Below are 15,417 nucleotides of genomic sequence, written 5' to 3' on the forward strand. Positions count from 1 at the left end.
GATCCGGTTTTGTATAGTGTACTTTTTTTGGTCGACGAATCGTGGTCTCACACGGGAGGGGGGGGTGGGAAAGGTATATTCAGAGCGTCATTCTGACGACTGGAGCATTCTCTACTTCTCTACGGAGCGCCATTTATGCCTTTATTAATAAATAATAATAAATAATAGAAATAGTACTACAGTACGGTAATTGTTCAAGTGGACCCAATTTAGCACCAGGGTAGCATAGTGATATCAAATAGAAATAAAGTCACTTTTTCCAAATGGACCTAATTTGAAGTCGCTTAGTTTCAATATCTTTTCGTATGTCAATACACTGCAGTGCTCAAGTGGACACAATTTGGCACCAGTGGAGCACAGTGATATAAACTAGAAATAAGTCACTGAATGTTAATATCTTTTCGTATTTAAAACATCGAGAAAAAATACTTCTGGAAATACTTCAAAAATATTTCAAACTTGCTAAATAATGTTAAATATCGGTTACTCCATCCGTAATGCAAAATAAAAATTAGTTTCAACCCATATCAGTGATTGTAATAACTTGCGTTTGTCTAAGATATCTAAGATACTTATTTTGTGTCCCCGGAAAGTGCACATATTCCTTGTATAGATATATGATATGAATTAATTAAATATTAAGTCTCCAGTATTAGCCCACCATGGTTGGGGCAGAGATAATAATAAAAATAGAGCCAAGAATTGCACTTATACTTATTACTATACATAATCACCTATGATAATTATGATAATGTTAAAATTTCAACTATTCAGATGCTCACTTCAAAATTTAGGTGGAGTTTTCTACTTTAAAAACTCGACTTCGTATATGCCTAAGGCCTAGCCCGGCGGCGGAATTAGTCTATGCTTCGAAATTGGTCTAGAAATCGGCATCTTTGCAAAATGTTCTATATTTTATCTTATTTCACTCTCCATTAACCCAATACAAAAACCATCGGAAACAAACTATCTGTTTAAAACACGTTTATTCTGGGACGGTGCGGCCATACACACCAACTACCATAAACTTTTATTCATAACATTATTACAATACCGTACAATATCTTTCATGAATCAAACATTTTCGCTACCAATGTAGCAACATTGATTAACAAAATCAGAATTTAACAGTAGCGTCTTGACCGCGAATGACAAACAATAGCGTCTTTCCCACTACACCTGCACAACCATTGCATAACAACGCACGGAATTGAAAATAAATATTGTTTTTCTTTGATTTTGAAGAGAGATATTTCATTTTCTGCCATAAAACCTCGAAAAGAAGCCCATGTGCTCCTTCATTTTTAGTACTCTTGGGTGGGCTTCTTTTCCACATGGAATTCTTTTCGAGATTACTTTTGCAAACTAAAAGAGAAGAACTGCTAGATTCCCGCCCAGAAAATGTTTTATTTACATGATTTGAACAATCTTCTAATGTAAAGATTGACAACATCACCATTTTAAACATTGACTCTGTTAAAAGGAAACCATATTGTTGAAGGATTGCATGGCGAAATCAAATATTGATATAAAGTTTGCGTTGAGTTTTGTATATTAGTTCTGAAAAGAACTGTTGAGTTTCTCGACGTTTCGATCAATATGCTTTGATCGTCCTGTATTAACATACGAAAACACTTATTTTTATTTTATATTACTGTGCTCCACTAGCAACTAATTGGGTTCACTTGAGCACAGTGTATAGAACATACAAACAGATATTAAAGTTCAGTGACTTGGGGCTAATTCTATTTTATATCACTGTGCTCCACTGGCGCCAAATTGGATACACTTGAGCACAGTACATACGAAAAGATATTAAAGTTCAGCAAACTTATTTCTATTTTATATCACTGTGCTCCACTGGTGCCAAATTAGGTCCACTTGAGCACAGTTTATTAACATACAAAAAGATATTAACATTTAGTGACTTTAAATTTCTGTTATATCGCTGTGCTCCACTGGCGGCAAATTGAGTCTACTTGAGCACAGTGATAAACATACGAATGAGATATAACATGTAGTGATTTTATTTCTATTTTATAACCCTGTGCTCCGCTTGTGCCAAATTGGGTCCACTTGAGCACAGTGTATAAACATACGAATGAGATATAACATTGTATGTAGTGATTTTATTTATATTTTATCACTGGGACTGACTGTGCTCCCCTTGTGCCAAATTGGGTCCACTTGAGCACAGTGTATTAACATACGAATGAGATATAACATTGTAAGTTCTGAATATTCCGGTGTCTGATCATTTCGGCCGCCAGTCATTTCGGCCGCCGGTTATGGAATTGCCAAATTCATGAAACGCCAAAAAGGACAAAATATGTATTGTTAATTTCGGCCGCCAGAATTGTAATTATTCTTGAATGTGTATGACACGCCATGTGTGTTAAAATGTTAATATTTTACTAAATAGTGTATTATTAAGCCGAATCGGCGGTCTTCAATTCCAGAAACAGCAAGCGATATTTATAGCGTGCACATTGCCATCACTACAGTGAATATTAATGATATTTTTTTAATAAGAAGGAGTTGATGCTGAAGTTTTTAGCCCATTGCACAACTGATCTCTAGTTTAAATGACCATAATGCTCTGTGGCGTTCCATAGACTTTTTTTTTTCACTGTAATTCTGTACAGTTATTTATGGCTATTTTAATCTGGCGCGCCATACCTGGCGGCCGAAATGATCATGCCATATTTTGTCCTTTTATTTCATGAATTTGGTCGTTCCATCGGCCGAAATGCACTGTGACCAATATTCCTCCTCCTCACATGGGGTTTGGTGGATGATCGAGGCGGCAAACGTCTGTATCATCATAAGTCTACTACTTGTTTTTACAATAACCAGAGGGCGGTATATATTCAAATAATTACATTTCAGTATACCACCGGGCGGCTTAGAATGTAATATGTGCCTGTGATGTTTATATTATACATACCATAGGTACAGAACAAATTCTAAACCGCCCGAACCAAGATTCGAACCCGGCTGCTTCATGCAGATGTCCTAACCATTAGACCACTTGTTCAACCCCATTGGATAGCGACTCTTTAACATTCTCGCGAAACAGCACTATATATATTAAGAATTCTAGAAAAAAAAATGCTTTGGAATATATAACAAATTGGAGAAAAATCAAATATTATTTATTAAAATGGAATTTTGTTATTCTGAAATGTCAGAAGATTCTGTGTCAAAATTTAATATTATGTTAATGTTACATTGACAAAAAAGATAAAACAGGATATGTTCAATCAGTGTGTGTGAGCAATGAATAAGAACAATACGGAATGTCATTGAACGAATGGAATTTGGCATTTTATAGATGGAGAAGTGTGTTATTATTATTTCCAGGCTTAAAAAAACTATTCCCCTAGTAATATCATTTCTGATGATTGGTCAATTCGTCTTATTTGTGAATTCTGTCTTCATTTTTCGGTGACATTTTGTAAAATAGGTAGTAGGCCTATATGAAAAAATATACGTTAAACTTTTTAATGAGTTTATCTCATTTAATATTGCCAATAACAATAATATTTGAAATTGAAACTCAGCTTAAATACAGATCAAATACAAAACCATTAAACAAATATGGCTAAAAGTAGTTAAAATTGATTACAATTTTTTTTTAATTACAGGCAAATTACGGGCAGAAACATAGCGAAAAACCTTACTTAGCAAAATAAACAGCAACAGAGGGCGTGCTATTTATTATTTCGTCCCATATTAAAGATAAAGAAAACTCGAGGTTTTAGTAAGTATTTGTGACGTCACCAATATATCGATTTTCCTGACGCATGGTCTGTATACCTAGTAACACCCGCAAATAACTTCAATTAATGTGGCGATGCTATCATGCAAAAAAACAACAACAAGCATACCAAGTTTTGGCGGCCTATTAGTATTTAGCAAATTTGGCTTTCTTTAGTAAGAGAAAGCAGGCTGGTGACTACAGTAGGCCTAAAGGCCCCTAAAACAGGAACACCGTTACTCGAACGAACAAGGGTTAATATACGTTTCAACCTTACAGCCAACTCCTACGTAGGGGTACCCTATTAAATGGGGAACTTTGTTGTGTCATAAAATGTTCTCCTTTCATAAAGGTTCTACTGTACTATCACTTCTTGTACTTTTGACTGAAAAGGGATCCATTAATTGTTTATAAACATTTGTTTCCCAAACTAATTGATTCATTAAACAATATTAACTATATTTCTTTTATATATTTACATTATTATTATTAAAGATGTAATGTAGTGTAGAGAATACTTAAATATCATGGCCTAAGAATACAAATTATTTTATTATACTGTATAATAATGTTATATTTATTATAATTCTAATGATAATAATAAAAACATTTAGTCGTTTATTTCTTTACGGTTTTTATACTACAAATATGAAATTACCATAAATTACATTCAAGTACTACTTAACTATTACTTTTAAAGAAAATATGTGTCCCTATCTAACATAGGATTGTATTATTCGTGATTAAGTAAAAGAGTTATTCTTAGAAATTTACTTTCTTGTTTCTAAAAACAAACTGTTTCAAATAATGCCGCTCGTTGTACTTATTTACATCCTCTTCAATCTGACATCCTGCAGATGTATCAATGTGAAATCCTTGACAGTTATCTTTTCTTAAACACTGTAAAGCACATCTCATGTACTTAACTGTCATTTTAACTCCAAACTCAGACACCCCTGAGTTCACTCCACGAGGCTCGACAAATTGGAAATAAACACTGGTATCTGAAAGACAAATACGGACTCGGAAAATGATATATGTTGGAGTTGATTTTACTTTAGGCGTGATGTGTAGGTTGTGGCCGGTTTGCTTATAGAAATCCCAAAATAATGTTAAAACGCGCAGAAATTTCATTTAAAAATATATACGCAGACGCATGAAACGTGTTCAATTTTATTTTGCCTTATTATTGACAATATAGAAATTATCGGATTATAAATTATAAATCGTTTTTTTTTACTTGGTATTTACACCTCAAACTAATCACTTACCCTGCTCACAGATATATCCGTCAGAGTTTGAGTTCAAATCAGCGGTCACATCAATGTCTAGGAGCATCATACCTTTAGTATCAATTCTGGTGCCAGCTATAACTTCTCTGCTAGTGCCCGGATCTTCCGGATTCCACGCAATCGAAGAATCAAAATCTTGTCCTGTTTCCCATTTCCAGTTTGTATCTTCGTTACCTAATCCCGCCTGACGTGATAATCCGATGGCGTATATACCTTCTTTGAAAACGGTATTAACGTAGTCGAGTACTGCAGTAACTTCACCACTGGTAAGAAGACTAGCAAGATATCCACCAGAAGACTCACATGTAGCCTTTGCATCAGACCACGTCATTATTGTTTCATAACGTAACGTCGTTATAACGTAACGTGACCACTTGTATAATAATTCAGCATAATCTTTTGAGAAATACAAGAAAGTGCATAAAACTCATGTCACCTAAATAGAAAAACGTCATTTGTAATATTTATTCTGTGATCTTTGTAAAAATTTCGTCTGTGAAAACAAAGGCTCTCTCCATTATATGAATTACACAATGTACTCAGAGACCACAGCATGACTTTGATAAAAATGCTATAGACCGTTTTAATTTACGCTGATAAGTCGATTAATATTCAGTAACAATCTTAATATTTTACTCAGAAAATCTCATAAATCCATTTTTTGTTTAGATATCTTTTTAAATCAAAAAAATAATTCACATTTCTAAAATAGAAAATTGCATATTATTAACAAGATAGTTTTTGTCTTAGTGTTTTGGGGTAATCTGTTTTGAGTCAGTCCTAGAATGTTTGACGTTAAGGCGAGTAGGTGACTATTGTCACACCATTATCTATCATGCGCACCTGCAAACACTTAGACATAAATTACTTACTTTCTTCGCAAATAAAGCCCTTGAAGTACATGTTCAAATTCTCGTCTTCATTAACGTCCACCAATTCGACATTATTGGTAAAAATGGCAACACCAGCTCTTTTGCTATTGATACTATTGGGATCACCAGGAAGCCATGGAATAATAGAGGAATCGAATTCTTGGTCTGTTTCCCATTTCCAGTTGTTGTCCTTGTTTATTTCTAATCCCGCCTGACGTGATAATCCGATGGCGTATCCACTTGCTCCGTAGACGGTATTAACGTAGTCAAGTACTGCTGTAACTTCATCATTGTTAAGAAGGGTAACAAGATAGCCACCAGAAGACTCACATGTAACCTTTGCGTCAGGCCATGTCGTTACGTGTTGTTCGTTAAACATCGTCACAATGTACCGTGACACTTATACAGTAAAGCAGCATCGCCTTTAAAATAACAAAAGTTAAATCACACATCAACATTTGAAGCATTGCTTTTCTTGGTTTGATTTGATCAAACGTGTGGATTTTTTTAAGCATAAGAACTTAAAAATAACAATATCTTCAAACAGTATTAATGGAGAGGAAAATATTGTGATCTTTAACACAATATGCAGGTTGTTATTACTTAAAATACATAAACAAAAGAGAGTGCAGTGTCCTTAAGATTGCCATTTCTTCTAGGCATTTATATTTTAGGAGGAGGAATAATTTATCTCAACAAACTTACTTTCTTCACATATATACCCCTCTGAGTATGTGTTCAAAATATCCTCAGCGTCAGTATCTATCAAATAGATTCCAGTAGTATGGATTCTCACACCAGCTGCTATATTGTTGTCGCTATTAGGATCATCAGCATGCCACGTAACAGAAGAACCAAACGTTTGTCCTATTTCCCATTTCCAGTTTGTATCTACTTATTTATCTAATCCCACCTGACGTGATAATCCGATAGCGTATCGACCTTCTCCGTAAACGGTATTAACGTAGTCGAGGACTGCAGTCAGTTCATCATTGGTAAGAAGACTGACAAGATATCCACCAGAAGACTCACAGTCAGCTTTTGCATCAGACCACGTCATTTCTAGTTGATCCTTTAACATCTTTACAGTGTACCGTGACCACTTGTATTTCAATTCAGAATCACCTTTGGTAAACAATGAAAATACACATACTTGGATTCTGAACAAATGAGGATTGAGGTAATCATATAAAATGGTTTATATTCAATTGTTAAGTTTGTAAGGTAACCCAGGGTGTTTAATCATTGCTAATATTTGGATTTTTCTTTCAATATTTTCTATTATTCTGAACAAATGAGGATTGAGGTAACAATCATAATATGGTTCATATTCAATTGTTAAGTTTGTAAGCTAACCCAGGGTAGTCTAATCATATTTCTAATATTTGGATTAGAATAAATATCTCTAAATAAGTTTTTTAATGTATCGTTGTATATTTTGAATAGATTAATTTGCAATGCACAAACAAAGAATGCTCCATTGCAAGATTATGGTTCTCTCAGCTTTCCAGTCCCATTATCGATAATTTTAAAATTTACAGGATTTGTCATTAAAATCCCGGATACCCTAAATGATACAATTTATAGATAAATATAAACGGCAACAAGTAATAGTAGTAGTAATAATCTTACTTACTCTGTTCACATATATACCCATCTGAATTTGAGTTTATACTACCATCTGCTGGTGTGTCCATCAAAACCATATCAGTAGTACGAATTCTCATGCCAGCTGTAATAGCGACATCAGTATCAGGATCATGAGGATTCCACTCAATATTAGAACCAAACTCTTGTCCTATTTCCCACTTCCAGTTTGTATCTACCTCTCTATATAATCCCGCCTGACGTGATAATCCGATGGCGTACGTACCTTTTCCATAAACGGTATTAACGTAGTCGAAGACTGTTTTCAATTCATCATTTGTAAGAATACTAACAAGATAGCCACCAGAAGACTCACAGTCAGCTTTTGCGTCAGACCACGTCATTGGTTGTTGGTTATTCAACTTCGTCACAGTGTACCGGGACCATTTGTATTCAAATTCAGCATTGCCTTTTGGAAGACAATTACATACATCAAAGTTATCGTTCTTGATTATTTATTGAAACGTTTAGTTTAATACATAACAGTAGGTAACCCTTTTTAATAATTGTTTTAAAAATGCTTTCAAGCACTATTTTGCGTCTTACTATTTTCGCACGTTAAAAAAAAAAGTGTTGATAAGATAATTATTCTTAACAAGATAATTAATCACGATATTGATTAGGTTCTTGCACCAGACCACAAACGTGTCTGTTCTCTGTGTATAATTAAGACAATCAAACACAATGGTGTACGTCTTTGCGTAACGTTTACGTTGCGCGCGTAGGTTGCGTCGCTAGTGGGAAAACCACGCTTTTGATATACAAGCACAAGGCAAGAGAACACTGGAAAAACATGGAACATCGCGGGTTGGGGGTATGCGGGGGGGGGGTGAATCAGATCAAGTTTATGGCTGGAAACTGATTTTGGGTTTACAACCCCCTCAAACAAGCCCAAAAATAAATAATTGTGGTTGTATGTTTAATAATAATAATAACAGGATTTTTATAGCGCACATACCACTCAAGAGTGCTCAAGGCTGGAATATAAAAAGTTCTGTAATAAAAATGAGAGTTGCTTTTTGTTGAAGTGTATTAGTGTTTCAATTTAATTTATTTCCACAATATAATAACATACATACAGGATAATAAATGCAATGAAGTAATAATGTGGGGGGAGGGGGAGAGTCATATAAGTCAGAAAGACTTTAAGTTTGACCCACCCCAAGATATAAAATTAAATACGAATATGAAAAAGAAAAAAAATAGACATAAACTAATAATAAATAAAAGAAAACAAAGCTACAATTTCTATTAAACCATATTATCCGATCTTAACAGGTCTTATAAAATATATATATATTTAACGTTCATCATATCTTGAAAGTAAATAGTTCCTGTATATACTAATTTAAATTTAGAAGTTGTAGATGCATTTTTAATATCTACATGGATTGAATTCCATAATTTAGCTCCTTGATATTTAATAGAGTTCTTGATCAATTTGTAACATTTTTCATATTTGCGCGTTTGATTCAAAATGATCTAGATTGCCCTGAACGCCAAACCGGGCCCTTGGCCCCAGCCCATTGTTCCTCGCTTCGCTCGCAAAATACTCAATTATACTAAATACTATAGATAAAAATAATAAAATAAACCTCTACTTATCAGGTCCAGAATCCAAGGAAAAAAGACGAAGAATTTCCAGCCAACCATTGTGATCGAAGCAATCCAACTTTAGTATAACAATAACGGTTATAACAAGACGTTGTATATCAATTCCCACACGTTATCACTGCCATATTAAGTACCGTAATTGACGCTGCAAACGGTAATTCATTATTCGCTATGTAGTAAAATATATAATACGCCAGTTATATAGGCATATTTTGAATTAACGGTTGGTTTTATAATGTAGTGTGTCGTGTGAAAGATGTAAAGCCAACATATGGAAAAGTAATTAATGTCATACCATGGTTATCAACTTTAACTATTCAAACAAAATGCTAAATTTCCAATAATGTTATTATTCTATGCACAGAAAACGTGTTTTAAATAATTCATGTATGTTTTTTAAATTTCAAATTTAAAAAGGCCTATATATTACATAATAAAACTTTACTTTTAAGAGAATAATAACGCAAACAATTTTAATAATGCTATAGTTATCAATTTTAACTATTCAAAAAAGATGCTAAATTTCCAATGATGTAGTTATTCTATGCACAGAAAACGTGTTTTAAATAATTCGTGTAAGTTTTTAATTAGAAAAGGCCTATATATTACATACTAAAACTTTACTTTTAAGAGAATAATAACGCAAACATGATACTAAAATATCAATAAAAATATAATATAATAATACAAAAGGAAAAACAACGCTAGATGATGAAACGCGCGCCAGTGGTTGAGAATGAAACCTTTTAGGTTTCAAAACGTTCTGTAAGTTCGCTTACAATGTTTTTACAAAAAGAAACCTTTGTTATACCAAAAGGGCGTGGTTTAAATAATCTAAATTAAAAATATCATACAATCGCAGTGAAAATATTAAATACTTGTTAACACACCATGCGATATTATCTCTAGGACAATACATATACAAAAATGCAATCGAGTATCTAAAGTTTTAAAAAGACATTTTTGGAATGAAGAAATGTGACCCGTTTTGTGCCTGTTCCTTGCGTTAGCCATGCTAAGAAGTCCAGGCTGATCATGCTAGAGTATAGACATTTTTGTTTATTTGTATTTAGTGGGACTTAATTCTAAAATGGTTAAATACATAACAAGTGCAATATTAAGTATAATGAATACAAAAAACATTATTCAAAGGTCACAAATATATCTAATATAATTACAATAAACCCCTTATCATAATCTAACAAATGAGTTAAGGTTTTTCAATCTAAAGATCATCTAATAAAATACTGTGTTATACTCTCTTTCTTTATCCCTCCAATTACTACCGTAATTGCTTTAAGTTAATGTCGCCATAGAGGTAACATTAGGATAAATCAATATTTCAATTTTAGTTTATAAAAAAGCATAGATAAATATACTTATGCATGATTTAATTATGCGAATACAATGTAAATAGTATGGAAAAATATTATTGTATCGAAGTTCAGGCAGTTCACATGAAGGGAAAATGCCGTTTCAAGGGGTACCTATGATGACAAATGTTCACTAGATACCTTTTCCAAACTTCTATTTCATGAAACTATATTAATTCTAATGTTATTCATATAAAAGTCCGACTTTCTTGTTTCTAAAAACAAACTGTTTCAAATAATGCCACTCATTGTACTTATTTACATCCTCTTCAATCTGACATCCTGCAGATGTATCAATATGAAACCCTTGACAGTTATCTTTTCTTAAACATTGTAAAGCACATCTCATGTATTCAACTCCAAACTCAGACACTCCAGAGTTTACTCCATGAGGCTCGACAAATTGGAAATAAACACTGGTATCTGAAAGACAAATACGGACTCGGAAAATGATATATGTTGGAGTTGATTTTACTTTAGGCGTGATGTGTAGGTTGTGGCCGGTTTGCTTATAGAAATCCCAAAATAATGTTAAAACGCGCAGAAATTTCATTTAAAAATATATACGCAGACGCATGAAACGTGTTCAATTTTATTTTGCCTTATTATTGACAATATAGAAATTATCGGATTATAAATTATAAATCGTTTTTTTTTACTTGGTATTTACACCTCAAACTAATCACTTACCCTGCTCACAGATATATCCGTCAGAGTTTGAGTTCAAATCAGCGGTCGCATCAATGTCTAGGAGCATCATACCTTTAGTATCAATTCTGGTGCCAGCTATAACTTCTCTGCTAGTGCTCGGATCTTCCAGATTCCACGCAATCGAAGAATCAAAATCTTGTCCTGTTTCCCATTTCCAGTTTGTATCTTCGTTATCTAATCCCGCCTGACGTGATAATCCGATGGCGTATATACCTTCTTTGTAAACGGTATTAACGTAGTCGAGTACTGCAGTAACTTCACCACTGGTAAGAAGACTAGCAAGATATCCACCAGAAGACTCACATGTAGCTCTTGCATCAGACCACGTCATTATTGTTTCATAACGTAACGTCGTTATAACGTAACGTGACCACTTGTATAATAATTCAGCATAATCTTTTGAGAAATACAAGAAAGTGCATAAAAACTCATGTCACCTAAATAGAAAAACGTCATTTGTAATATTTATTCTGTGATCTTTGTAAACATTTCGTCTGTGAAAACAAAGGCTCTCTCCATTATATGAATTACACAATGTACTCAGAGACCACAACATGACTTTGATAAAAATGCTATAGACCGTTTTAATTTACGCTGATAAGTCGATTAATATTCAGTAACAATCTTAATATTTTACTCAGAAAATCTCATAAATCAATTTTTTGTTTAGATATCTTTTTAAATCAAATGAATAAATCACACATTTCTAAAGTAGAAAATAGCATATTATTAACAAGATAGTTTTCGTCTTAGTGTTTTTGGATCATCTGTTTTGAGTCAGTCTTGGAGTGTTTGTGAAGTTGAGGCGAGTACGTGACTATTGCCACACCATTATCTATCATGCGCATCTGCAAACACTTAGACATAAATTACTTACTTTCTTCGCAAATGGAGCCCTTGAAGTACATGTTCAAATTCTCGTCTTCATTAACGTCCACCAATTCGACATTATTGGTAAAAATGGCAACACCAGCTCTTTTGCTATTGATACTATTGGGATCACCAGGAAGCCATGGAATAATAGAGGAATCGAATTCTTGGTCTGTTTCCCATTTCCAGTTGTTGTCCTTGTTTATTTCTAATCCCGCCTGACGTGATAATCCGATGGCGTATCCACTTGCTCCGTAGACGGTATTAACGTAGTCAAGTACTGCTGTAACTTCATCATTGTTAAGAAGGGTAACAAGATAGCCACCAGAAGACTCACATGTAACCTTTGCGTCAGGCCATGTCGTTACGTGTTGTTCGTTAAACATCGTCACAATGTACCGTGACAGACTATACTGTAAAGCAGCATCGCCTTTAAAATAACAAAAGTTAAATCACACATCAACATTTGAAGCATTGCTTTTCTTGGTTTGATTTGATCAAACGTGTGGATTTTTTTAAGCATAAGAACTTAAAAATAACAATATCTTCAAACAGTATTAATGGAGAGGAAAATATTGTGATCTTTAACACAATATGCAGGTTGTTATTACTTAAAATACATAAACAAAAGAGAGTGCAGTGTCCTTAAGATTGCCATTTCTTCTAGGCATTTATATTTTAGGAGGAGGAATAATTTATCTCAACAAACTTACTTTCTTCACATATATACCCCTCTGAGTATGTGTTCAAAATATCCTCAGCGTCAGTATCTATCAAATAGATTCCAGTAGTATGGATTCTCACACCAGCTGCTATATTGTTGTCGCTATTAGGATCATCAGCATGCCACGTAACAGAAGAACCAAACGTTTGTCCTATTTCCCATTTCCAGTTTGTATCTACGTATTTATCTAATCCCACCTGACGTGATAATCCGATAGCGTATCGACCTTCTCCGTAAACGGTATTAACGTAGTCGAGGACTGCAGTCAGTTCATCATTGGTAAGAAGACTGACAAGATATCCACCAGAAGACTCACAGTCAGCTTTTGCATCAGACCACGTCATTTCTAGTTGATCCTTTAACATCTTTACAGTGTACCGTGACCACTTGTATTTCAATTCAGAATCACCTTTGGTAAACAATGAAAATACACATACTTGGATTCTGAACAAATGAGGATTGAGGTAATCATATAAAATGGTTTATATTCAATTGTTAAGTTTGTAAGGTAACCCAGGGTGTTTAATCATTGCTAATATTTGGATTTTTCTTTCAATATTTTCTATTATTCTGAACAAATGAGGATTGAGGTAACAATCATAATATGGTTCATATTCAATTGTTAAGTTTGTAAGCTAACCCAGGGTAGTCTAATCATATTTCTAATATTTGGATTAGAATAAATATCTCTAAATAAGTTTTTTAATGTATCGTTGTATATTTTGAATAGATTAATTTGCAATGCACAAACAAAGAATGCTCCATTGCAAGATTATGGTTCTCTCAGCTTTCTAGTCCCATTATCGATAATTTTAAAATTTACAGGATTTGTCATTAAAATCCCGGATACCCTAAATGATACAATTTATAGATAAATATAAACGGCAACAAGTAATAGTAGTAGTAATAATCTTACTTACTCTGTTCACATATATACCCATCTGAATTTGAGTTTATACTACCATCTGCTGGTGTGTCCATCAAAACCATATCAGTAGTACGAATTCTCATGCCAGCTGTAATAGCGACATCAGTATCAGGATCATGAGGATTCCACTCAATATTAGAACCAAACTCTTGTCCTATTTCCCACTTCCAGTTTGTATCTACCTCTCTATATAATCCCGCCTGACGTGATAATCCGATGGCGTACGTACCTTTTCCATAAACGGTATTAACGTAGTCGAAGACTGTTTTCAATTCATCATTTGTAAGAATACTAACAAGATAGCCACCAGAAGACTCACAGTCAGCTTTTGCGTCAGACCACGTCATTGGTTGTTGGTTATTCAACTTCGTCACAGTGTACCGGGACCACTTGTATTCTAATTCAGCATCACCTTTGGAGAACAATGAACATTTGTTTTGGGACAATTCTTCTATAATATTTGAGAAAAGAGAATTGTCTTTCCAACAATCTGAACACCACGATTTGTTGGAAGACAATGGGAATACATTTTGCGATTTTTAAGTCTATAACCAAGTTTCTTTAATTGAAAAGTTATTACTTACTGAATCCAATGATAAACTGCACAGAGAAGAAACATAGGTACTGGATCTTTGAATAAAACATTGTTGACAGACCCAAAAAGCGTGCTTTAAATAATAACATACACACTCCTGCTTTACTATTATTGATATAATAGCTACATATATATATGACAAGAATGCAAACCAAGTTGTTACTCCAGCCTACCCTGTGGATCTTATTACTTTAAACGTTCCTGTACATATTACTTATAACTTGTTATTTTACTACAATAGCTTCCTCCGTGGTTTATTGATTCAAAATTAATATTTCATTTTCGAAATGATAACAAGCAACACGAATCAATTAGTCTATCAATAAACTGTAGAAACGAAAGTAGGATTTTCATTACCAATAAAATATATATTGTGCACAAGACTCACAGTCAGCACACAATATAATAATATCTTTGATATATAATAATCGACACTTATCTCCACGCAACGTGCTGTAGATCTGCAACCAATTATACTTTACTTTATATTTCTTCCTTTTTTGTTATTGTTTTATTAATATCCAGTCTGAGATTATTACAATATCTACAATTAAATACACAATGTAAGGTAGAAATCGTCGTTGTAATAGTAACATTATTCAACATTTAATTTATCTAGAATTGTATTGCTATTTTTACTTTTTAAACAAGTATACGTTTTGCTTTTTAATTAAGTTTCATTCGATTTTCCATTAATTAATGCCAGCTCATACGCAAGTCTTTTTTTAATGAAAATTTTTTCTTAAGTCCACCTTTACTCTTTTATAAGTATTTTTTTTTAATTTTTTTATTTTAACTTTCTCCACTCGCTCATTCAATCCAACCGCCAACAAAGCGTCGATTTTATTTATTTATGGTATGTTATGGTAGAATCATTGTTGTTGTTATTTAATAAAATAATTGTTTCAATTCATTCATGACAGTAGTGTTATACAGTACACTTGCTTTGTCAAGATGGGAACTTGTAACAGTCCTTTGATCTTAGGTCGGGCTGCGACAAATACCAACAGTACTGTAATGTACATATTACA

General features: G+C 33.4%; 2 protein-coding genes across 2 annotated transcripts; both read right to left on the reverse strand.

Moving 5' to 3' along the window:
- Nucleotides 1-4,522: 4,522 nt before the first annotated feature.
- On the reverse strand, nt 4,523-6,978 carry LOC140051786 (uncharacterized). The gene is made up of 4 exons (XM_072097101.1): nt 6,630-6,978; nt 5,925-6,346; nt 5,032-5,448; nt 4,523-4,764 (listed from the first exon to the last, which is right to left on the reverse strand). The coding sequence occupies exons 2-4, from the start codon at nt 6,301-6,303 to the stop codon at nt 4,523-4,525; spliced, it is 1,038 nt and encodes a 345-aa protein (XP_071953202.1). The 5' UTR covers nt 6,304-6,346; nt 6,630-6,978.
- A 2,771-nt stretch (nt 6,979-9,749) lies between these two features.
- LOC140051787 (uncharacterized) lies at nt 9,750-14,436 on the reverse strand. The gene is made up of 6 exons (XM_072097102.1): nt 14,376-14,436; nt 13,784-14,203; nt 12,853-13,272; nt 12,147-12,569; nt 11,249-11,665; nt 9,750-10,981 (listed from the first exon to the last, which is right to left on the reverse strand). Exons 1-6 carry the CDS (start codon nt 14,434-14,436, stop codon nt 10,743-10,745), a joined length of 1,980 nt encoding a protein of 659 aa, XP_071953203.1. The 3' UTR covers nt 9,750-10,742.
- Between the last annotated feature and the right edge of the window lie 981 nt (nt 14,437-15,417).

The sequence above is a fragment of the Antedon mediterranea genome, chromosome 6 (assembly GCF_964355755.1).
Source record: "Antedon mediterranea chromosome 6, ecAntMedi1.1, whole genome shotgun sequence".
In the NCBI taxonomy this organism is placed as follows: Eukaryota; Metazoa; Echinodermata; class Crinoidea; order Comatulida; family Antedonidae; genus Antedon; species Antedon mediterranea.

Excerpts from the sequence above, each read along its gene's own strand:
- LOC140051786 (XM_072097101.1), bottom strand. The coding sequence starts at position 6,303 with ATGTTTAACGAACAACACGTAACGACATGGCCTGACGCAAAGGTTACA. Across the intron at positions 5,449-5,924 it reads GGGCTTTATTTGCGAAGAAA|ATTATGCTGAATTATTATAC; the intron begins GTAAGTAATTTA and ends ATTTCTCAAAAG. Across the intron at positions 4,765-5,031 it reads CGGATATATCTGTGAGCAGG|ATACCAGTGTTTATTTCCAA; the intron begins GTAAGTGATTAG and ends TTTGTCTTTCAG.
- LOC140051787 (XM_072097102.1), bottom strand. The coding sequence starts at position 14,436 with ATGTTTTATTCAAAGATCCAGTACCTATGTTTCTTCTCTGTGCAGTTT. Across the intron at positions 11,666-12,146 it reads GGGCTCCATTTGCGAAGAAA|ATTATGCTGAATTATTATAC; the intron begins GTAAGTAATTTA and ends ATTTCTCAAAAG. Across the intron at positions 10,982-11,248 it reads CGGATATATCTGTGAGCAGG|ATACCAGTGTTTATTTCCAA; the intron begins GTAAGTGATTAG and ends TTTGTCTTTCAG.